The following is a 23,992-nucleotide window of genomic DNA, read 5'->3' as shown; positions in this document are numbered from 1 at the left end:
ACAAGGTAATAATTGCCATGACTTTTTTAAAGCATCTCTTCCGTTATACAGTATGGTAGTCACCTGACACTCACTAATGTTTTTAATACCACAACTCATTGAGAAAGGCAGTGTTAATAGTACCATCACAAAGCTAAAAAATATTATAGACTTAAGTGACATATGATGTCTGGTATCCAAGAATTACAATATGTTTGGAAATGTCAGGCAAACCCAAATAGGTAAAAAGATGACAATATCCATACATCCTAACAAGAGCAAGCACAGGTGACAAAGGTCAAGTGAGAAGACTTTGGCTATAAGAACTGATATCTTTGGTGATTAACATAACATAATAATAATAATAATAAAAGAACTGATATCTTTGAAGAGGCAGAATCTGAAGCAAGTCTTGGAAAATGGATAGGATTTATACTGGCAGAGTTTGGGGTTGGTACTCCAGGTAGAGTTGGTATTGGCAAAAAGAGAGAGGAGGACATATTCAAGGTCTGCTTGATGAAACAGACATTTTGATTCCATTTTGATTCATGGGGAAAGAAATGATGGGACTAGAAAGTTAGAACCTGTCTACCAGCCACTCACCTCATCTTCCCTGTACTTTTCACAGTTGGTAAATATATATTTTACTGTGTGATTATTTAAGCTGTCAGCTCCGTGAGAGTAGGAACCATGGCTGTTATATTCCCTGATGGTCTCTTAGTGCCAGAAGTTCACAAATAATTTGCTTAATAGCTGAATAACTGAAAAATATCCTAAATGAATGAATGATGGAATAAACCAATGTACAGATGACTGAGCTAGTCTGTGTCAAATCTTAAAGTTCTGCAAGTCTAGGAAGTCTGGTCCATCAAGTAGAATAAGTATAACTCTTACACACTAACCCAACAACAGAAGTAAACATCATAACTCTTCTGTACCGTCTCTTTAATCAGCAGAAGAGAGGGATATTCTCAAAGGAAATTTCATTTCTTATTTACCACTTGATCCAGGCTGTCATCACGTGAAGTGCTGCAACCCAAAGGGCTGTCTTTTCCTACACCAGCAAGTAGAAGAGTCCCTTCTCTTATCTGTGTCTCCCAAAAATGACCAAGAAACTGGCAAAGATTTTACTAGACAACAATGGACAAAGAACAAGAAAGAACGATGCATTCACTTTGGGCAGATAATCTGTGTTTTTTAGTGAGAAAATCTACACCCTCTCTGAGAGAATGGAATTTTCACTAAAAAAAAAAAAAAATAGCCTGGGGCCAGGCTTTTGTAGACTCTTCACAGCACTGGGCTCCCCTACACTAGAGATGGGGAGTCTGGGCATGGAAGGCACATATTAATAGCTCCCGTAAATTATTGATGAGCAAGGCTGATAAATTAGCATGCCTGACACCCAAACCTGGACCCTCAGCTAGAATCAGAGAATTCAGAGCTGGAAGGTAATGTAAAGGTCGTCCATTAATCCAGTGTACTGCTTTTTACAAATAGGGAAACTGAGGCCCAAAGAGGCAGCACATGCATGATCCAGGGCTAGAAGCAGGCATCCTGATCCTAGTCCAAGGCCATATCTGCTACGCAATGCTGCCTCTCCATCATGGGGACTGAGGACTGATATTCCATCAAATCTGTCACACACATGAATGTGACTTGTACAACTTCAGAGTTAAATGGCACTTCGGGAGCCAACAGTGCCCACCACTTCCCAGAGAACAGATCCCCTCTCTACGATCCCATCAAGAGTGCTTCCAGACCATATTCCCCAGGTTTTTCCACTCTTTCACAGCTCTAAATTCTGGAACGTTTTTCCTTCCTGTAGACCAATGTCTTTTCCTCTGGAACTTGCATCCATTAATTACACTCCAATTTTTTTCTTTTTTTTTTTTATTATGTTATGTTAGTCAATATACAGTACATCATTAGTTTTTGATGTAGTGTTCCATGATTCATTGCTTGCATATAACACCCAGTGCTCCATGCAATACGTGCCCTCCTTAATACCCATCACGGGGCTAACCCATCCCCCCACCTCCCTCCCCTTTAAAACCCTGTTTGTTTCTTGGAGTCCATAGTCTCTCATGGTTCACCACCCCCTCTGATTCCACACCCCCTTGATTTTTCCCTTCCTTCTCCTAATGTCCTCCATGCTATTACTTATGTTCCATAAATAAGTGAAACCATATGATAATTGACTTTGTCTGCTTGACTTATTTCACTTAGCATAATCTCCTCCAGTCCCATCCATGTTGATGCGAAAGTTGGGTATTCATCCTATCTGATGGCTGAGTAATATTCCATTGTATATATGCAATTTTACCACTGAAACTGGCTTTGATACCTTGGCTAAGTTCTCCAACTCCTTAAGACTCACTTTTTTTCTCCATAAAATTGAAACTTTTTTCAACCATTGAAAATTAATTAAGAAGATTATTTAATTAGTGCAAACTGCTTAGCACAATGCCCAGCACACAGTAAGCGTCAATTAAATGTTGAGTATTGGTCTTATCCATCCTTCTCAGAGACAGAAATCCTTGTTCAGGAGGTGCCTCTACTGATATGTCTGGCGTGTCCATTTCTAGGGAAAGGAAAGGAGTGGTCACAGATTGAAAAGCAGCCTGAGTGGCCTAAGACGGCAGGAATCTGCTAGGCTTTGTGGATATAAATCTCAGCAAGAGCTCAACTCCAACTACCATCCAAATACTGCTTCTATGCTGAAAGGAATAGAAAGGGTTCAAAGCTGAATCTTCACCACAAATCAAGAAGAGACTAATATGGAGCTCATTTGATAAGTTAATAAAAACTCTAGTGTTCAGGTTCAATGCAATACCCTCTAGCATGCACGGAAGGTTGGTAAGTGCTTTACTCCCCACAGTTATTCTCTGGAAGTTCCCATCCCACAAATACTACTTTCCTGGAGTTAAGCGATACACTGGAGAGAGGAATAACAAGTATGGGCCAGAGGAAAGAGGATCCAAACATGCACTGCAATGGAACAAGGTAGTCGATGTGGTAGAAAGAGGCAAGAAAAGGATGTGCCAAATGGCAGAGAAAGAGCAAACAGGAAGCTTGAACTAGAGGGGAAAGCAGCAGGTGAAGATGCCTACCAAGATGACAACAGGAAAAAAACTTGGGATTACAACTATTAAAAAAAAGGGGGGGGTAGCCTGGGTGGCTCAGTCGGTTCAGGATCCAACTCTTGGTTTCAGCTCAGGTCATGATCTCAGGGTGGTGGGATCAAGCCCTGCATCAGGCTCTGTGCTCAGCCGGGAGTCTGCTTTAAAATTCTTTCCCTCCCTCTCCCTCCCCCTCTGTTCTTCCCCCTGTTCCCACACACTTGCTCTCGCACTCTCTCTCTCAAATAAATAAATAAATAAATCTTGAAAGAAAGAAAGGAGAGAGAGAGAGAAAGTATCACATAACGTGGGGGTGTGAAGAAATTGAGCCCTTCATGCATGGTTGGTGGGAACATAAAATAAGGTAGCTGCTATAGAAATGGTTTGGTCATTCTTCAAATTATCATATGGCCCAGCAATTCCACTTCTGGGTATATATCCAAAAGAAGGGAAAACAGAGACTCAAAGAGACTTTGTACACCCATGTTCATAGCAGCTTGTTCACAAATAGCTCAAAGACTGACGCAACCCAAGGGTCCATCAACAGATGAGTAGATAAACAAATATGATATATTCAAAAAGGAATATTATTCAGTTTTAAAAAGGAAGGCAAATTTTGACACATGCTACAACACAAAGGAAGCTTGAGGACATTATGCCAAGTGAAATAAGCCGGTCACAAAAGGACAAATACAGTATGATTCTGCTTATGCGGGGTCCCAGAGTAGTTAAGCTCATAGAGACAGAAAGTAGAATGGGGGCTGCCAGGAGCTGGGGGTGGGAGGAGAGTGGAGACTTAGTGCTCAACAGGGACAGAGTTTCAATTTTGCAAGATAAAAGAGTTCTGTAGATGCATGGTGGCGCTCACTGCACAACCATATGAATGTACCTAAACCACTGAACTGCATAGTTAAAAATGGTTAAGATGGTCAATTTTATGTTGAGTGTATTTTTCCACAACTAAAAATTCATTAAAAAAAAAAAAAAGGAAGATAACATCAGGAAACCCCTCATGGGTACCTATACACCAGATCTTTTTAAGTAAACCTTTTGAATGAGATTCAGTTTGTTGTTTGTCTGGCTTCTTGAAAAAGAAAATAAAACTACATCAATACAGAAAATGGTCCTCCTGGAAACAGAGTTCGGAAATATGGAAACCAATATCCCAAGACCAAAGATGAGGATACTTAGCATGTGAAACATAGGCTGATCTGCCCTTTTAAGAGAAAATATCGCACCACTATGCACATGCACATGGGCACAGACAGCCTACAAAGACAAAAAAGAACTCTTGCCCTTGCTACCCATCTGACTTTTTATGGGCTACAATAACTGGAATAGTAAAGACTCTTTATTACTCTCCTACATCAGTGAAACTGTCCCTAAAATACTCCTCCCACGGACCACCAGATTATCCTGAGAGCCCCAGAGATTCAGTAGATATTCAGAAGAGGCTTCCAGACAGAGAAGAGAGTCTGAGAAGAATACAGCCCAGAAAAAACAAGATTGGATTAGCTCTGAAACCACAAAATGTAAATCAAACTTGAGCCTTTTTATTTTTATTTACCACACACAGATCTTTATAGACAAGATTTAAGCCAAAGACTGAAGTAAGGATTATGGTTTCATTCTTGGTTTTGTTTTGTTCTGTTCTGCTGGGGTTTTTTTCTTTCAAATAGGAACTTTGGATTTTTACACTAAAAATTGATAAACCCTACTGCCACCCTACACATGCACACATTTGTACACAGAAAGAAGGCTCTGCTGGGGACCCGTGATTCAGCAGTAAGTCCTGCTGGGCTGTGTGCTGGCCTGGCTTTTTGGAGAGGGGTGTGGCTGCCCAAGAATTCACAAAACCATGCTGAAAAGACAGCTGACGATGAAAATTAAATTTAAGCTTCTAAAAAAATCAAGGCAGGGAATAATTTAGTAGGAAAAAAAAAAAAACCTGGTCTGGGGCTAAGTCTTAGGAAATGAAGAACCAAGTCTCTAATGGGGGATGCCCTATTATAAAATCCAATGATTCTCAATGAAGAGGCCACAAGGTAGTAAAAACTATTTTTCATATTTCAAGCAGCTTATTGGAAACTGAATATCTGTCCAGGATGTGGTCACATGGACTAAGTGAAAAGTCAAGTTGTTTTGTGTTTGAGCTGGAAGTCTTATCGAGTCAGTGTGGTAACACTGGTTGTCTCATCCCAGTCAAAACCTCTGATTGGCCACTGATGAGATCAAGGTCATTTCTGGAATGAGGTTTTTCCTTCCCATTCTGTTGTATGTCTTTGATTAATAAAAATGGAATTACAGCTGAATGATTACTGGTTAATTGCAGTTTAGCAGGCAAAATCTTACAAAACGCTGGGTTAGCCAAGGGAAACAATAGAAGGGGTCCTTTGTGGTGAAGAGTTTGGGAACCACCCTTGAGCCCCCCACCCCCTCCCCCGAACATGCACAATTCCAAGGGAATAAATAGGCTTCCCTGGAGCCAGAGTGTAGTGTGCCTGTTGTGTGAGAAAACTCAAAGAGAGACAGTGTAAATTAACTGCATCTGGTTAGATTGAGTGAGCAGGGGGAGGAGATAATTAGTTGGCATTATAGGAACAAGGGCAAAGAAGAGAGTTCTATATTTACTCAGAGGAAATCCAAAATAGACTACTTTGCACCCGTTTGGTGCTCATAGGGGATCTCAACATCTCCAAGTTGGCAGACGTTGAACACAGGGACTGGATGCACAACTCAACCAAACCCTTGGATGACAAAAACCATTCATCCTACTTCCAAAAAATGGCAACCTGACTTTATCTCCCATTACTTCCACAATGAAGGGAAGGAGGCGAAGGTAAGCCCCAAAGATATCCACGAGCAATAAGACCAGAGGGAACAATGTCTGCAAACAAAAGCCTTACAGTGAGTAAGCAGAACAAATGCATCTGTTTATAATAAAATGGGTTCTCTAAAACCCTGATGATGGCCAATTTACCTGTATCCTCTGGTACGTACGTTTCCATGTGTAGATGTGCGACATTTCGAAAGTAACACATATTTCAAGTGATGCAGAGACATCACTGGGCTGTTTTATTGTGCAAATGATAGTAAAAAAATAAATGCCGGGGCGCCTGGGTGGCTCAGTCGTTAAGCGTCTGCCTTCAGCTCAGGTCATGATCCCAGGGTCCTGGGATCGAGCCCCACATCAGGCTCCCTGCTCTGTGGGAAGCCTGCTTCTCCCTCTCCCACTCCCCCTGCTTGTGTTCCCTCTCTCACTGTGTCTCTCTCTGTCAAATAAATAAAAAATCTTTAAAAATAAATAAATAAATAAATAAATAAATAAATAAATGCCATAGTCACATAAAGCTCTATAATATGCAGCCAAGATACAATGTCCACCTTCTGAGAAGAATGTAAGGCATCCTAGCACAAATAGTGAAAACACCTAATATGAAAATCTTCTGTGTGGATGCAGAAAGACTACTTTCTTTTGTACATGTAACTGTGTATCACAGAGGATGAAAATGCAAATATGTTTGGCTTTATCCGCAGGTGCAGGCTATATGAGGTTTCTTAAAGTAAGAACTGCTCTGTACAGAGTCATTAGGATGTGCGCTGATGAGATGTAAGATGCAGCTTGGCATTTGTAGGTTTGCAACCATTTCAAAAGCTGGTTCGTGGGGCAAGAGAAGAGGTACTAGTCATGAGGATGGAGGACCATCTTGAAAGGTGAGCAAAGGTGTGTGGAGAAGAGATGATTGGTGAGGTCAGTGTGCACACCGGAAAGGACTGGGTCTGCATCTAGCCTGTTCTCATATGCTTGAAATTCCCCCAGGGGATCCTGAGGGCATCCTGGCAAGTTGGGAAATGGGGCCACATGCAATCAACACATCCAAGTCACATAAGTCAGGACAGACAGTTCCAGGAGAGGGAGGCTGTGGCAGCGAGAGGAGCACGAGCTGAGAGGACAGACGGCTGTGTTCTAGGGCCAGCTCTGTTCCACCCAGCTGTGCAATCGTGGGCAAGGCATGTCAGCATTCCCAGGCCAGTTTTCCATCTGTCAAATGAGGAAGACGGCTGACCCTAGAGAGTTCTCACAACTCTTTTATTATGAGCTTCTATGTACTTTCAGGAAAAAAAAGAAAAACCAAAACCAAAAAGGAAATTCCAAACAGCTCCCTAAAATGGGTCTCACCTGAACCTCCTATGATGGCAAAGGCACCCCACACACCCAACAAACATTTTACATTTGGTTATCAACCTCTTCCAAGCATCTCAGAGAAGATTGCAAAACTGCCATGGATAGATACTTCTGGAGCCTCCTGAAACCTAGAGTGGCAGGCAGTACCCTCCAGTCGTACCACTGAAGAGCAAAGATGCTGAGTGCTTTGTCCAAGGTCAGGAGCGAGGACAGGATCAGGATTCCAGCCTCCTCGTTCCTAAGGCTATGCTATACTTTCCACAAAGAAACCAAGCTGGCTTTCTGGGAAGAATGCCAGAGGTTCCATTCTCCCAACTGAGAATTCATTGGAATATCGGAATAACAACTTTGGAGACTGTGGTCTCTCCAATCCATTTCAGGACCTGGCTAGAAACACGAAAACCCAAAGAAAGAAGCAATAGGGAATTATTCCGTTTTTTAACGAAAGAGAAAAAATTAGGGGTGGGAATAGGGGATTTCTTAAAATTACATGATTGCTGGAAGTTAATTTGGTATTTCTTCGTTGGTTTGTAAGTTCTGTTTCCAATCACAAAAACAGACAGCTGAGGATGCCTAAATCACATTTCAATGAATTAGCATCTTGTCCCAGAGAATCTTGCGCACTCTGAATATAACATAAGACCCAGAATGCAACGCTCTGTGGTAGAATGGAATCTCCCTCAGTGTAAGAGAGAGCTTGTCATAATCCCCTAAACTGTAATCTAAATTGATAGTCTTCAAAGCCAACAGCAATCACTGAGAATGATAAAGGGGTTGCCACTTAACTTGGGGTACACTGCCTCTTCCAAGAAACTTACTGAGACCCAGCTCTGCCAGATAGGAGAGCTGGCATCCTCTACCATCCACATACTCCTTATTAGGTTGACATCAATGCACCTGAAAAAGAATCTCATCATAGATTTAGAGACACATGTTCAGAAAGTAAGTTTCTGACTTCTTCCAAGAAAGGCCAACCACAACAAGAAAACACATGTTGGACTAGCTCTGCCTTGAAGATAGCATGAAACCAACCTTATGGCAAATCCCAAGCGATCAGTACTCAGCATGGAGATTCGTAAAGGAAAGAAACCAGGAATGATTGTTTCAATCACTTTCTCCCCCTACCTGTCGATGATGACGGGGTCTGAAGGAGTCTCATTTCGGTTCCCACAACTTTTCTTCTCGCAACATCGACTGTAGATTGGGAAAGAACCAAGAGAGTAAAAGCAATTTGTTAAAATCAAGAAAATACAAGAAGCATATAACATAGAAACATTCACAAAAATGTCCTAGGTAGCTTCTTAGCATTCAGTTGCTCAAGCGCAGGATTTATGACCATGTTTAAAAACAACACTGAACCCGAAGCCCAAAGATACTCTCTCAAATTCTCATCCTAGGGGCTTATAACTGGGTCATTCTCAGCAAATCACAACTTTCCCAGGAGCCATATTTGTATTCTGAACCACAGGCATTGGATTTTTAAATCTATAAGGTCACTTCCAGTTCCATGTTGAATGATTTTCGGGTTGTATCTTTTAGATCTTTGCGTCTTAATAAATATTTGAAGAAAGAAGGGAAAGGAAAAGGCATAAAACAGACCCCGAGTAGCTGCCTGGCTTTATCAACCTTAGGTACTAATAACATCTTTCCAGAGAACTCAGTGTACTTTATAAACATTTAGTTATTTATCCATTTCTGTCATTTTCTAAAGATGAAGGAGGAAGACCAGAACCATGGTATACATTGTAAAATAGGGAGAAAATGAGGTAGAGAGCTGTAAAATGATCTTTCCCATGATTTTCACCGAGTCCAGACCAGAAATGGGACTTCCCCTGTAAGTCCCATCTTGAAGATGCTGCCTCCCAAGACTTCCACCTAGCAAAGTGCTGGGTACCTGGTAGATGCTGGAGAAAGGCTTGTGAAATTATCTGGGAGGGAGACAGAAAAGAAGAAGCCCTAGGGCAATCACAGCAGATAGGAAGGATTCAGTCAGACCTGAGCAGAGAGCAAAATGCTCCAATCCAAAGGTGTCTGTATGAAAGACCTAGACAGATGTGACAAAAGCAAAGGAAGCTGGGTGGTGGGGAAGCACTGGAAAATCACGTCCCCTCGTTGCTGCCCGCTGCCACTGGCCCTGCAAGCTCCTGAAAACCTCTTGGCTCATTCAAGCACATGGTCTACCATCAATGGTAGTTGCTTAAGAATATAGCCTTGACATGGCATAGAAAAAAAACAACAACAACAAAACATGACTATCCACACTGGTCAGAGACTATGCCACATAAACACTAGCAGTAAGCAAACTAGATGTCAGCACTGCCCTTTCCACGATCTGTTTAAGTTTGAGAGCGAAGCAACACAATGGAAAGGTGGCTAAAGTGAGAATCGGGGCTCTGACGTCCCATCGGACGCTGTCACCAAGCAGCTGTGGGAATACAGTCAAATCTGTTTAACCCCTCTGGGCTTTGCCAACCTTATATATAAAATTAAAATACTGGACAAGATTATCTCCAGAGTCCCTTCTCGGTTTAGGAAGCCCGTGAGGCAATGAGATCCCCGAGCCCTCTTTGGAAGTGATGACAGAAGGAGGAAAAAAGGGAGGCCATGAGGCAGCAGGGACTCCTAGGCCTACCACCAGCCCAGACACAGATTTGCTTTGTGGCTCTCTCTAGTCCACTTGTCCTCTCTGGTCCTCCACAGAATTAAAAACAAACAAATGAATAAAGGAGTCTTTGTAAAACTTTTAAAGTTCATCTTCGCTCCTACAGGGATGCGTGGGATTACCCGGCCACCCATTCATTCTACCTTTCTCAAAGAGCAAGATATACTGGAGAGGTGCTAAACAAGTTTCACCAAATGAGCGCTAGGAGGTTTTAAGAAATTTAATCAAATTAGTAGGAAGTAAAAGAAAAATTGTCTCAACATTCTTAAATACCAGAGTTGGCCACTGGGGACTTTCTGAAATAATATTTTGCCTTTGAAATTATATTGGGTCTTAACTTTTAAAATTTCAATCCATCCCAAGATTAACACCAATAAAAATGCTGGCCAGCTGCTTTCCCACCTCCCAAAGCCCTTGTCTCTCTTCCTAACTCCCTACCACCACCCACTTCCCTCTCCCACCTCTCCCTATTTCCATTGCTGATGTCAGCAGAATACCTATGCGGCTCAGGCAAACCTTTTTTCCTTAGCGACACAATTTCAAAAGCCCAGGCATGCTTGTTACCCAAAGACCTTCTAGCTAGACTCCCCTCTGACCTCAGCAGTATGTGAGCCTAGCCCAAATATGTGTGCGATGCTGGTACAATTTAATTACGAGAACACAGACTGTCAGGATGTGCCAATCTGTTTAGTTTGAGAAGGAATGATTCTGAAGAGGCCGAGTAAGTTTGCAAAATTGCTCAGCTGAATTCAGCTGCTTTCCATGGGGATTTTCTCTTAAGGAAAAGAAAAACAGATAAAAATGTAAGCCTGGTGCCAGTGTAATACAATGTGGAGAATCTCATCAGGGAAGGAAACAATATTCAAAGAAAAATGCAGAGAAACTTTAGGACCCAATCTTCCATGTTCCATCAGTAACATATTTAAGTACAGTCTCTAATGTTAATAGCACAGAAGAGATGTAGAAGACACTCACTTGGTGACTGGGCTGAAATAGTAAAGGTATAAAAATAATAGGAGTGCTCCATCTGAGAGCCCTTCTCAAAATTTCTCTGGGTGAGGCAAAACTAATTCTTTTCCTTTCTTTTCTTTTCTTTTTTTTTTTTTAAGAAAAGTTCTCATCAAGATGTCCTAGTTATTTTTTTTTAATCTGGTTTCTTAAATGACATTCCATCCTCATGCCAGTAATATTAACATAAGCAAAGGGAAGTGGAAAGTGGAGGACATTCATGAACCCACGGTCTTCAAACAATCGCTCTGGGATCAGATATGTGCATGGTGGACCTGAAGGACTGGCGCCCTGAATTACTCAGATGACAAACTCCATTCTCCTCTCCCTTTGCTGTAGAGACAAAGCCCGTGCGACCAACTTCAGGTTCAGCTACTTTAGTGAAAAGGTTTTATAGGGTTATCTTCTAACAAGCAAGTTTCTAGGTCTGAAGTTCCTGGTAAGTGTTTTTTAAAAACTGAACAAGACTGTAAAATAGGAAAGGAAGGGGAAAAATAAACAAAGAGAAGAGGAAACTGAACTTGGCATTAGGTCGATTGTGTTCCTAACTATCACGGAGAGGCTCAGAAGGGCTCCTTCTCCCTAATGAATGAAAATGCAGGTTGGTCCTCCACTCTTTAGTTTGGCTGGGTTTGGTTTATTTTATTCTAATTCTTACTCAGAGAACCTTTTCCCTGAAACACTCTCAACCTTTTCCCTCAAACACTACAGGCCTCTCTGGTCCTCCCAATCTCACAGAGTCTTTAGAGAGGGAAAGAGAAAAAATAAACCAAGTTGGCGGTGAGGCTGGGGAAATATGGAAAATTGCATCCCAATCCTGAATCTTACCTGCCTTCTTCCAAAAGGAAGAAAAAAAAGAGGGATAAGGGATGGCTGGAGAAGAAAAAATCCCCAGCCCTGGACACAGGGTGTCCAGTCAGTCAAACTCCTGCTCAAGACAAGCGAATGTGCCCTTTCCCCTCCAAAATCGTTTTTAAAATTCAACCCTCAACTTTCAAAAATCTGTCTCTAATTTCAAACTCAAATAAGCGCACAGCATGGTGGCTTTTGTTTTGTTTTCTTCTCCCCAACTCCTCCCTGCGATTGCATAACAAAAGTGTCTAAATTCACACCATCTGGCCGATAAAGACACTGGCCTCACTGCCCGGCTGGCCCATCTGATTAGGGCCCCGTCTAGCCTGCGCCTTGTGGCGAAAAGTCACAGCTGTGGGGTTTGCTCGCGCTCAATACAACTCTGTTATTAGCCAGCTGTAGACCTTGAGACAACTTCTGTTCAAATTATAATATCTTTTAACCCTCCGAGCATTGAGGGCACAGGCGTGGCTTGCAGCGACATAACAACTAGATTTCTCCTTGCTAATAATTGGCAAAATGAACTAAAGCCGGAAGGAGAGGAGCAGAGACAACTGGGGAAGGGAGGAAAAGTTATTCCTAAAGAGATTTATTTTGTTCCCTCTGAAAACTCAACGCCAGTTTATGAGCTTTTTTTCCTAAGGCTTAGAGAACATAAAACCATTCAGGGAAATCCCCAGGTATGCTCAAGAACACCACGCAAACTCTCAGAACATGTATCTGATTCATCCCTCAATCATGGACTGCTCTCCCTGGCTCCCAAAATGTGGGAGAAGGAACTTTTCCCTTACTGGAGAATCAGCCAGCTCTGACTGACAAATTGAGATCTTCCCCTCTGGATACATCCAATATTTGCCATCATCCCAGCTAGCTCCCAAAACACACACATACACACACACACACACCATACACAGTACCCATCCAATGGATCATTTATTTACCCATAATTAATATTTGTTTTAAATTCTAGTTTTGGGAAGAACATCGCAGAGCATCTTCCCAGGTCTCAGATGCAGAGAAGTTACAGTACATTAAATTTTTATATTGTGTTACTAATGCAGACTAAACTAGAGGCTTTAAAAATTGATGCTGTTACTTAAACAGCATAAAATGAGGAGGATTTGATTGGGCTTAAAAATAAAAATGTCAGCCTTAACTACAGCTTGATGGGGCGTGCGAGTATTATTTAAAGTGATAGGTATAATTCGTCAGACAATGGGCCAGTTTCGGGGGTTTGTTTTCTTTTCTTTTAAGAAGATAATCTCTCCAAACAAAGACATTTGACATATAAAGAGGGATAAAAAAAAAAAAAAAGTCCTTCAATTAGCCAACCAAATCAAAGTGTTCTAACTATTTAATCTAGGTGTTACATGCAAGCTCTTCCTGGAATTGCATTTCCTTTCTGAATGAATCTATCAGGGGCCCTGGGATAATGGAGTGGCTATCTGCTCACTCCCTCACCCATGGCCTCTCCCAGCTACTCAGGCAAGGAAGCTCCATTCCGCTCCGCCGAGGCCACTGGCAGAAATGAACTTTGCATTTGGCAAAGTTTGTTTTTCTAATACTTGGTCAAAACCAAAACAAACATGGCTGATTGTTATGGTTTCTTTCTGACTGGGTTGGGAGGGAGCCGAGGCTGCTGGGAGCTGCCCATAAAACAGTCCAGACTAAATCAGATGGCCTGCAATTACCCAAAACTAGCAAGTCTGGAGCTGGTGGACGTTCACTGGGGCAACAGCAGAGCAAGGAAGAACTGAGGCTTTCTCTCCAATCCGAGATTTGGGAGGAAGAAAAACGTGTATGGACTTGACATTTAAATGTTTATAGTCAAATAACCACCTCTTTCCAGAGTTTCCTTTTCTCTTTTGCTGTGGTGGGTCCCCAGTACTCAAACGTTTGTTGAAAGGATGAATAATTAAGTGCATAGATGAATTTCTTCTAATTTTTAATTCTCTTCTAGTCAAGCAGAAGAAAGGACTCAAAATGGAATGACTGGTCTCCAGAAAGAAGATGGGGGAAAATGCGGGAATCTGAGTAGACTGCACCTCTCACAACTTGATGCTCAGAATCCAGTTGTTGCTCCGGACCCCCTGATGGGGTCCTCTCCCTGCCTCTTCCACTAGTGGTCAACCGGACTACTCTTTCTACCCAGTACTTTCTCGTGACCTCTGAAACTCCCCTGACAAGGGAAATCACCGGAGAAGCAACATCCCAGGAGGAAGGAAACCCTTCCGCATCATAGACAGGTGCCTCAGCGGTGGGGGTGGGGGTGGGGAGGGTGGGTTCCAACCTCCGGTAGTCCCTCTCCCAGACTGCAAGTCTTGCCAGTGCTTTGATCCCTGTACTCCACGAGTGACCCTCCTGGAAATCTACCCGGATCGGGCAGGACAGGCAGGAACCTAGCAGGGCGGACCTCGGGTGGAGACCCGTTCAGGGAAAGTCTGTGACCCCAAACCTGGCCGGGGGCTGCCCGGCCCCTCCCCGCACTGCCACTGACCACTGGACAACAGAAACTTTCCTCGAAATGGAGGAAACTCTTGAGATGCCAGGGGGGTGAAATCCTGAGTGGTTCTGGGTTTCCTTTTGGAGTCTGAATGGATATGCCCTAAGAATCTGGCCTTTAAGGGAGAATTCTAGCAAATCAGCCCCCGGGGTAAGGCCACCCTCCCCTGGAGCCACCACTCCTGAAACTCAATGCTGGATGCATGCAAGCCGGCTGGCGTGGTTCACCTGCCCGCTTTCCAGCAAAGCCCGCAGGAAAAACGCGACACTTACCTGCACATCACTTCGTGCGTCAGGAGAACTCGGCACATTTCCGGATTCTTATTTTGTCCCTCGTAAGCTATGGGCTGCAAAGGAGTTGGGGGCAGGGGCAGGAAGGGAAGATATGAAGGCAATGGAGAGACAAAGAAAAGGGGACGTTAAAACAAGCACAGAATCGTTTTTTTCCCCCTCTGCCCACTAGTTCATTAAGAGTTAGCCAGAAGCTGAGCTGTGGCCTGATTAACTCAAGCAAAAAAATAATAGAGAAGTTTGCCCTGGTGAGGACGTATTCCTGCAAAAGGGAATGTTTCGGGGGACGGGATCTCCTACCAATTGCTTCCTCTCTTCACCCCTTTGCTCCCCTACCCCCAACCCCAACCAGAAAGAAGAAGAACAAGGGAGAAGAGAGGGAAAAAAATTGTTCTCCAGGCTGGACAAGGTGCTAGTTGATGTGGAGAAGCATGTGAAGTCTGACCCAGGAAACCGTGGGGGGTGGGCAGAGGTCAGGGGCAGGCGGGGAGGGAGGGAGGTGCGGGGGTGGGGGGGCGCCGGGGAGAAGAGTAGACGGGGTGGCCCGCCGGCTCACCTGCTTGGTGACCGAGTCGATGAGCCTGACGTACAGGTCCTGCTCGGTGCGGACGCCTGCGGGGGAGGGGGCGGGCACGAGGTAAGGGCCGCGGAGCCGCTCTCGGCACCCAAACCCGTCCCCGCTGTGGGGACCGAGGCCAGGGCAGCCGCTCCAGGCTCCCGACTGCAGGCAAGCACTCCGGCTGTGCGGTCCTGGGTGCAAAGGCCGCCCACCCGCCCCCGGCCCTGCCCGAGCCTCCCGCAGCCCTGCGCTCCCCAGGCCTGGAGGCTGCCGGCAAGCGACTGCAAAGTGGTCAGCCGCCCTCCTAGCAAGAGAAACGTGCGGGCGCCGCAGCCGGCGCTAGGCGCTCACCATTGCTGTAGAGAAGCTGTAACTTATAGTGGGTGCCGTTGTTGGTCTTCTCGTTGCCTTGTTCCTGAAAAGACAGGCAGCGTTCGAGTCCCTTGCCTTCCAGCACCCCCCACCCAATGAAGGAAAAACTAGAGAGCGCACCCCACCCCGCCTCCCGCCAACTTTTCCCCACTCACTAGGCAACTTTGAACAACCCCCTGCCCAGCCCCAGGTCAAAGGGCAGGAGCATCTGCCGGAGGCCAACCCCTGAAACTTGCTAGGGCTCGGGCCACTTGACCCTCTGCAACCCCTCTCTCCCTCCCCCTTAAAAATGTCCTCAGAAGTGTGACACCCCCGCCCCTGAGACGCGACAATAGGACACCGCACCAAGGATACCTTTAAACAGGCCCCACCCAACCCTACAGGCTCTGTCCATCCTTAAGAAGCCCCAAAGCTTCTCTTGGCAGAAAGATGCAGGGACCTGTCATTTGCAAGGGTAGCATTTGGCTCTATCCCACCAAGACTAGAGCCTCTGGGGCCACAAGCTCAGGGACCCAGGCCCAGATTCGAGCAGGACCTCAGGAAGCTCCAGCCCTAAAGCTCGCAGGCCCAGAGAGGGCAAGAGACTTTCCTCTCATCACATGTCCATTTCATCTGAGATCGAATCCAGCCCCCAAACCCGAGCTGGGGTCAGAGTGGACACTGCGCTGGGGAGCGAGAGCGGGAGAGAAGGCTCAACGGGGAAGGTGGGCCAAGACTTGGCTCTGGGTATCCACTCTGCCAGCACTGGCAGGTGCAAAATAACAAAAAATAACCCGGAGAAGGGCATGCTCTGCTCTGAAGGGCGTTTGCTCCACGGTCAGTCCATGACCAGGCTCTGCTAATGACCCCAGAGTCTGGGTTCACAGAGCCATCAGCGCCCCCGCAGCGAGGAGGTGCCGGGAAATCAACTGATTCAGAGGCTGGGGCGAGAAGCCTCGATTTATCATTCCTGATGATGTGAGTGGAAAAGTGTCGCGAGTGACAGATGGAATCTTTAGTGCTTTGCAAGGAGGTAGTTATTAGGCGGTGAGGAAAAGGGGACCTCCGCTTACTTTGTCGTTCTCCACAAAATCAACGAAGGCTGTGCGCTCAATCTCCACTGGCTGCCCCTGCCTGTCATAGAGCGCCAGAACGAAGTGAAAGAAGTTGGATTTCCTCAAGTTGGAAGGAGGCTGCTTCTCAAAGTGGGCCCGGGACAGGGCCACTCCGCTGCACAGGAAAAGACATGGGGGACACCGGACAGAGGGAAAGAGAGAAAGATACCATGTTACCAACATGCCCACACAAATACTGCGGGGGGTCAAGGGTCCCCATCCCGGGTCCAGAGTTCTGGGCCGCTCAGACCTTTTTGCAATTCAGTCTAAGAAGAGGGGACTCTTTCGAGTAGTTACAGTGACCACAGGGGTTGGCTGACAGGGCGAACGCCCCTCTCCACTGCCACCGCCCGCTGTTCCAGCCTCCGGGCATCCCAGGGCCCAGCAGCTCACAGTCTGGCCTTTAGTGGAGACCAAAGGATGCCCGCTGCAGACCAAGGCCCAAAGCAGTCCTGAAGGAGGCCGTTCAAGTCTTATGCCGTAGGGCCGCCCCTATCTTCACCCTCAAGTGGAGCTGCCAGCTGGGTCAGGATTGGGAACTAGGCCCCCGGGGTTAGGGCAATAAATCCTCCTTACTTTTGAAGAAGTGACCCATTTCCTTCATCTTCATTGGAGTTACCTGACCTATTGCTACTGCCCATTACGCCCTCCTTGCTCTCTCCAAAAGTTGGTGGGTGGGGAACCCCCTGGGGGCGGCGGGAAACCCAGAGCCCAAGCCTCGGTTCTACCGGGAGAGGCCTCTCCTCCCGCTTCCCTCGCTCTTCCGAAAAGTTGCGCGCGGGAGAGTGGCAGAGTGGAATCCCCGGGACCAAGGTTCGCGGGCCACTGCGGACCACGGGATACTGGGGACCCCGCCCCCAGAACTGCTGCGCTTGGAGAAGGCAAAATGTTATTAAGAGGCAGAGAGCGTCCTCGCCTGGGGCCAGGGGGATCCCCGCTTAAGCTGCATCTCCCGGCGGCGCCAGCCAAACCCGCTGACCGCGAAACCCCTGTTGGGGGGCCCGGGAGGCGCCCCTGAGCGTTTTGAGTGTGTGCACACACCTCCTTGCAGACCTGTCGCGGCCGGGGACAAACTAGCCGCCAGATCACATTTAACAGAAGTCTCAGGGCCCAGGCGAGCGCGCAGATGGCCAGTGCTGCCCCGCGGCGCTGGGATCTCTGGTCCTCGTACCCCAGGGTGTGAGCACTTTCACTCTTTTGAATGGCGTAAAATTCTGGCTAGAGTCCCCCTCGGGCTGCCTATTCCAAGTTTAACAATGATTTGATCCGGGTAAAGGAGGAAAGTAGGGGAGGTATCTTTAAGGTGCTTGGCTAAGGAAATGCACCTTGGAGCCGGCTCTGTGAAGCCGCCTGATTTCCCTCCGCCTGAGCCCTGCGAGTCCCCAGACCGCGGCGGAAAGCCGCCTCTGCCTCGTGCCGTCTGCCGGGGGTATCGGCGCGCCCCGGGCTCCCGCAGAAGGGAGGGAGCCGCGGGCCGCCCGGGTCTCCTCTCCTCCAAGGATGGCGGCTGGTTCGCTCTACCCGGGACACCTGGAGACGTGGCCTATCTGGGAGGGGAGGCATTTCTCTGCGGGATGTCAGGACTTAAAGGGAGATGGCTAGGAGAGCGGATAGGAAGGCTGGAGTCGTGGGAAGAAGTTCGTGGGCTCTTTGGGGTTTGTGGGAGGAAGGCTGTCTTTCGAAAGCAAGGACGCGGAGACCACAAATCCCAGCTCAGTAGTGGTGATGAGGGAAAGGGACCAGAATGCCTCCGTGGGGTGGCACCCTAAACAAGGCGTTTACTATCTCAGCACGCGGACGTTTAGAAACAAAGTCAACTTCAGTAACTAGCAAAACTAAAGGCTGCTGATCCCTGCGTTTGCGGCCCGTCTCCTCTCCTCGCCTTTCTTCTTCTTCTGTGGCTCTTTCTACTGTTACTCCTTCGTCTTCTCTTTTTAATCCCTTCTCTTCCCTCACCCGCTCTTCCGTGCGTCTGGTCCACTGTTTGATCTCTGCGCCTGGACCCTCCAGCCTGCCCCCCCCCCCCCCACGCCCCGGAGCTCCCGGCCGCTTTTGCCTTCCCAGCAGCGGCTCCGGCCTCTCCCACTCCTCGCGTCGCCGCCGCCATCTGGCCGCGGGGCTTCCGGCCTTCAGGAATCACCCGGCAAGATGCGGGAGGAGAGGCGCTTGCAAGCGGCGTGGCGAAACCCGGGAGGCTCCGGGAAGCCGGCTCGCCGGCTGTCGCCGCTGCCAGCTCCGGTCCTAGCGCTCTGCTCCCGGCCGGGCCCGCATCGCAGAACCAAGGGCTGAGCTGCAAAGCATTGGATGCCACTTTGTTATTTTTCTTCCCGAAGAGTGGTCTGTGGGGAAGGAGTGGGGGAGAAACACAAACGACCCAGGCAGTTCGGAAACTCGAGTGTCGGCTGCGGGGTAAGTGTACCCTGACTGCAGCGACCTGCCTGCCCTAGGTCGAGCTCCAGCGCGCGGGGCCAGGGCGACAGATGCGGGGAGAGAGAGGGGGCACACAGACAGACAGACGGTGAGAGCGAGAAAGGGAACGAAGAAAAGCATTTAAGACCGTAATAATTGTGAGACCGTATCGTTACCTCTGCGCCGCGACATTGGCGTCCACCACGCCGACATTCCGGACCCAGGACCTGACCGAATCCATCTCGGCACCCAGTGATTTCTCTTTCAGAGCTGGTCCTCTTCCTAAAGTATCTTGAATCCCAAACATTTAAAAAGTCTGGTCTACTGTCGCTTTAAAAATACGAGTTACAACACTGTCCCTACTGTTTCCAATGCTGTCACCAAACCGTCTCCTCCAAAGCAATCCAAGAAAAGGGATCAAGAGCCGAAGTTTGAGTCTCTCGTTGGGGGGGGGGGGGCGGCTAAAAGAGATAACCCGTCCTTTGCTTCGCGCGTGAGGTGCGGACTGATGTAGTTAAAGTTTGCTATTTATCCTCCGCAAGTTCAGATCTGCCGCCTCAGGGCCTCCGTCCTAGGTCGCTCGCATCCTTCCAGCGGCAGCGCTGCCTCCAGAAAGTGATCACAATTTAGAAGCATCACCTGTTCTGGGAGAAACAGGAGGAGATTGATGGCTGCCTAATCTCTCTCCTTCCTCCTGGTCCCCCCTCCCTGCTCCTCCCCACCGTTCGAATTTAGAAAAAAAAAAAAAAATCCCCAACTGGATCAGTTGTAAAAGGAAGGGGAAGACCCGGAGCCGAGAGGAGGCGGTGGCTGGGAGCACCGCGGAGCCGGGCTGCAGCCGCGCGCGGGCCCCATGAATGGGTTACTACAGCCGCGGCCGCGGGAGGCGGAGCCGCGGCCCGATAAGGAGCCTCATTTGCATGGACGCTCGGGATTGGCCGGCGCTGGGCAGGCCGGGCCGACGTCCTCCGGCGGCGCGCGCCACGCTCGGCGTTGCTGGGAGTCCGGGAGGTGAAAGGGGACAGAAAGCCGTGGACGCTGCGTCCATGCCCGAACCCCGAGTGCGTGCGTGGGCTGAGGCCCCCAAATCTTGCACTGAAGCCGAGTAGTCAGCCCCTGCAGGTTGGGATGTCTCCGCTTAGTCAGGCCGCGGGAGCAGGAATACTCCGTGGATCTTGCCACTAGATGCAAATTTTTGTAGCCTGCGGGGAGGCATATTCATTCTCATTCTCTGGGTTTGAATCTGTGTTCATGTTTGTGAAGAAGTGGAGAGTGTGACCACATGTACTTATGTTTTGTGCAAACGTTCCCCAGAGCAACCCAGTTCCCTGAATGGCTCTCCCCAAGTCTCCTGGAGTCTCGTGGTGACACTCAGATTTTGTGTGCGGTTTACAAGTTGTTGAGAGAGGAGGATATATGAATGAAAGCAGCAGGGTGGGGGACGAGCAAGGCTCAAGTGCTATTCAAATAAATAGAGTGTCACGGAAAACGGTCAAGGAGCTAAGGAAAATACCCCCGGGCAGACATGAGCGGGAGTCGCACCCGTACAGATGAGAGCTTGCTGACAGATCGTGGTTCGCTGAGCGCGAGAGCTTCCCGGCGTTGTCCCGGGAGTCCCCCCATTCCACTCCACTCCAGTTCCTGAAGCCCCGGGGGGAGCCAGCAGAGGAGCTGCAGGGAGGCAGAGGGGAAGTCGCGGAAACTTTGCCCACGGGCGTGCGGTCGCCGCGTTGCTGCCCGCGGGCTGGTGGCCGGGAGGCGGCGGCAGCTCAGCCAAACAGCTGAAACCCTAGACGGCTTTTTAACTACGCCGGGCAGCTCGCGGTGCCTATTAAAAATCCTCCTGGCTGGGTGTTATTTTCTTGCTTCTCCTTTTGTATTCTGATCTGCGCATAGATCTGCTGCTGAAATCTAGAACACCAGCGCGAAAACAGATTTGAAGACAATGAATGCAAATCTGTGCTCAAAGACCATCTGCCGTGGAGGAGACAAATCAGCTGTTCCACAGTTCGAGCGACTGCGCCCGAGCCTCCCGGCTTCATTACTGAGAGGGCCTTGGCTAAAGCCTGGATTACATTCGGGAGACTTTGCCCCCACATAGGACTCAAATTTGAGCGTCTATTGACTCTCGACCAGATCCCTTAGGTGTAGGTGAGCGCTCAGAAATGAACTGCGAGAGTTTGCCGCTAGAGGACACAGCGCCTTGCAACTCGTTTGCCAGAGCCGACTGGAAGCTCGCACTTTCAGAAAATGCAGCTCTCTTGAGAGAGGGACCGGTCTGCGTCTCTACTCTATCCCAGGGGCAAACCGAGACCCTAGACTGCGCCCGCGGATCGCGCTCAGGATGCGCAGGTCTCTACTACAGATACTCACTTGAAAACCAATGAGGAGGGGGTGGGGGAAGGTGAGCGAACCCTTTATGCACCAACCCAGGGTCCAGGGATTGGGGTAGTTGATTTAGGAGGCGGAGAACGTGAAACCCCCGCCCCTGGGTTGTGCTGATTGTGGCACTGCGACCCCAGGGCTCCAGCTTGGTCCTGTTGGACAAAAGGGAGCAATGAAGAAAGACTGGGCGCCAGGGTATGGCACAGGACTGTTGTAAAAACCAAAATAGGAGTTGTCCATAGAAAGGAGGGTGGAGAGAAATCTGTAGGATTGAAACTTCTACCCTGTTTCAACCTGGCAATTCTCTATTGTATGCAGGCTTTATGGATAATTTCGGTCCCTGCAAACACTAAGCTCTCGGAGTCTTCTACCCCGGCCCGCACTCTTCATAAAATCTCTCTGAACCTAAACCACCCAGCCCCATTCTCATCTGCGGTCTGTGCCCAGCGGAGCCGATGCCTCGGGTGGCGGCGGAGAGTGTGGAACAGCCCTTGAGCCCCTCAAGATGTGTTGATGAGCCCGGCGATGTTTTTCAAGGGGCCTCTGATCTGCTGCACCTCCACGCTGCCCAAGAGAGGTACTGAGCGCAGTCCGAGGGACCGCGAGGCAGCAGTGGGCCCGAGCCTGGCCAAACAGCCTGCCCTTCAGGTCCGGGGTAGCTGGGGTTAAAGGACAGAGCCCCGGTCGAGGACGCTGGCTCTTCTCTCCCGCAACAGCTGCCACCCAAATTATGCCCCTCAGGAAGCGAATGAATTGGTCCTTTCTCCCGGCTCCCTGCTGCCCGCCCCAAACCAGACGGCCGCGCAGCGCGGGCGCCCCACCCCACCTCCCAGAGACAAGTTCTGGGGCCGTGGTGCCCCGCAGGGAGGTAGTTTGGGAGAGCCGAGACCCCGAAACTTTGACGTGGGAGGAGGCGGGAGCTGCACCGCACCCCTCCAAGCCGGCTGCGCTAGGGGCGCCCTCCCGCGCTGCTTAGGGCGCTCCGGGCAAACAGCCGCCGCGCTGCCGGGGGCCCACCCGCTGCGAGCCGCGGGCGTCCAAGTTCCCTCTGGGTGGGGACGAAGTTCCTGGGCTAGCGCGGGAAGGAGGGCTGAGGGGACAGGGAGTAAGCGGAAGCTGCCTTGGGCCCAAACGAGGCGGCGCTTCGACCTTTGGGGAGCAGGGAGCGTCTCTGCCAAATGAGTCGGGTTTAATTAGGTTTGTGTAGGTTTGGGGGAGGATGGACGCAGAGTTGGCCACCCGCACAGAAGGAGCGTTGGTTGGTGATGAAGTGAGCGGCTGTTCCTGGAGGGTCACTCCCGTCTCTGTAGCCGCCGGCTACCCCCAGCAAACCTCCTTTTAGAGCACGCCACAGAAATCCCGCCCTGAGCCGCGCGGGGGCCCGGCTGGCGCAGCTGCGGCCCGGGGAAGCCCGGCCCTGCGGGGGTGCGGAGCCCTCGCGCGCATCCCCGGCTCCCGCCCGCGAGCTTCGTTCTGCCCCTTGCCAGCGTCGAGAAAAATCTAAAATGACCATTATTAAAATACTTCACGACCTTCTATTTACACAAAATTGAGGTAGGGGGTGGTGTTCCGTCTTTTACCCTGTCCTCTCCTTTGTTCACTCTTCCCAAGGAACTCCCGGGTTTTCTTTCCGTTCACGTTTCACGTCCGCACCTCAGTGCGATATGTTCAATTTCCTCCGGATCGGTTTTAAAGCCCGTTTCCCCCAATATCGTTTGGTCCAGTCTCCTGGGCGCCACATCTCTCCTCCTCCGGGTCAGAGCTTTGGAAATTTTTCTTAGAAAATTGTTCACCAAGCCTCGTTCTCGTCAGGCAGGACACTGGGGTGAAATCAGAGGTGTGAAAACAGCCCCCCCCCCTTACAATCTGACCTTCACCCACACCCACCAGACACTCACTGAGGCGCCTGGGTCTATGCAGCCCGAAGAACAGAGCCTGGCTAGTACCCAGGGAATTCGATCCATAGGGACAATCAGTCTGGGTTTTGTAAATGGACAAGTAAGCCTCTCTTAGTGATTTTTCCAATTTGTTTGTTTGTTTTAGTTGGAACCTTTGCTTTTTGTTTGCGGGAATAGAAATAAATGGATTTGCTCTCCATCTCAGAACGCTGCTGAGTATTTAGCTCACAATTCTTCGTGGAATGATTTTTAAAAACATCCAACTCCACTAACTCCCACTCCAAATTTCATCGTCAGTATTTTTCTTGCAGAAACTGGACTTGTATGCTCCATAAATAAGAATTCCCTAGAGAGGGAGGGAGAAAAGATACTACTGTATTCACAAAAGCACCACAAATATTTCAGGAGGACTCCACCATCCATGCCGAACAATTCTCTTTCAGGACAATTTGGTAAGAAGTTAGATTCGCTTCTTGATTTTTTACATAATGAAGGGGATTGGAGCAGGAACAGCTGCAGAAATGCTGAGGCATGGAAGAACGTTTTATAGACACATGAGATTGCTTGCACCCGGGCCAGTCAGGTCACTGCAATGAGTTTACCCAAAATGGACTGAAGGAGCCGGAGTTGGCTCTGCCCTAGCACTTGGCAACTCCAGAAAGCTCTTCCTCCCCTC

General features: G+C 48.5%; 1 protein-coding gene and 1 long non-coding RNA gene across 2 annotated transcripts in view; one reads left to right on the top strand and one right to left on the bottom strand.

Moving 5' to 3' along the window:
* The window catches only part of EBF2 (EBF transcription factor 2), a 188,164-nt gene extending 168,268 nt beyond the window's left edge, over positions 1 to 19,896 (bottom strand). Inside the window, exons 1-6 of the mRNA XM_045880043.3 lie at positions 19,210 to 19,896; positions 16,583 to 16,739; positions 15,510 to 15,573; positions 15,156 to 15,211; positions 14,582 to 14,655; positions 8,410 to 8,478 (exon numbers count right to left, since the gene is read on the bottom strand). Of these exons, the coding sequence (XP_045735999.1) occupies positions 8,410 to 8,478; positions 14,582 to 14,655; positions 15,156 to 15,211; positions 15,510 to 15,573; positions 16,583 to 16,739; positions 19,210 to 19,340 (551 nt within the window). The 5' untranslated portion in view covers positions 19,341 to 19,896. The remainder of the gene's footprint in view (positions 1 to 8,409; positions 8,479 to 14,581; positions 14,656 to 15,155; positions 15,212 to 15,509; positions 15,574 to 16,582; positions 16,740 to 19,209) is intronic.
* A 165-nt stretch (positions 19,897 to 20,061) lies between these two features.
* LOC129045930 (uncharacterized) lies at positions 20,062 to 23,763 on the top strand. The gene is made up of 3 exons (XR_008506421.2): positions 20,062 to 21,385; positions 21,737 to 21,995; positions 23,628 to 23,763. It is a non-coding gene; the product is annotated as an uncharacterized LOC129045930 (long non-coding RNA).
* Positions 23,764 to 23,992: the final 229 nt, after the last annotated feature.

The sequence above is a fragment of the Mirounga angustirostris genome, unplaced genomic scaffold (genome assembly GCF_029215605.1).
Source record: "Mirounga angustirostris isolate CCGP_5_RB_7025 unplaced genomic scaffold, mMirAng1.0.hap1 SCAF_2, whole genome shotgun sequence".
Lineage (NCBI taxonomy): Eukaryota > Metazoa > Chordata > Mammalia > Carnivora > Phocidae > Mirounga > Mirounga angustirostris.
This window is presented reverse-complemented; position numbering and strand designations above follow the sequence as displayed.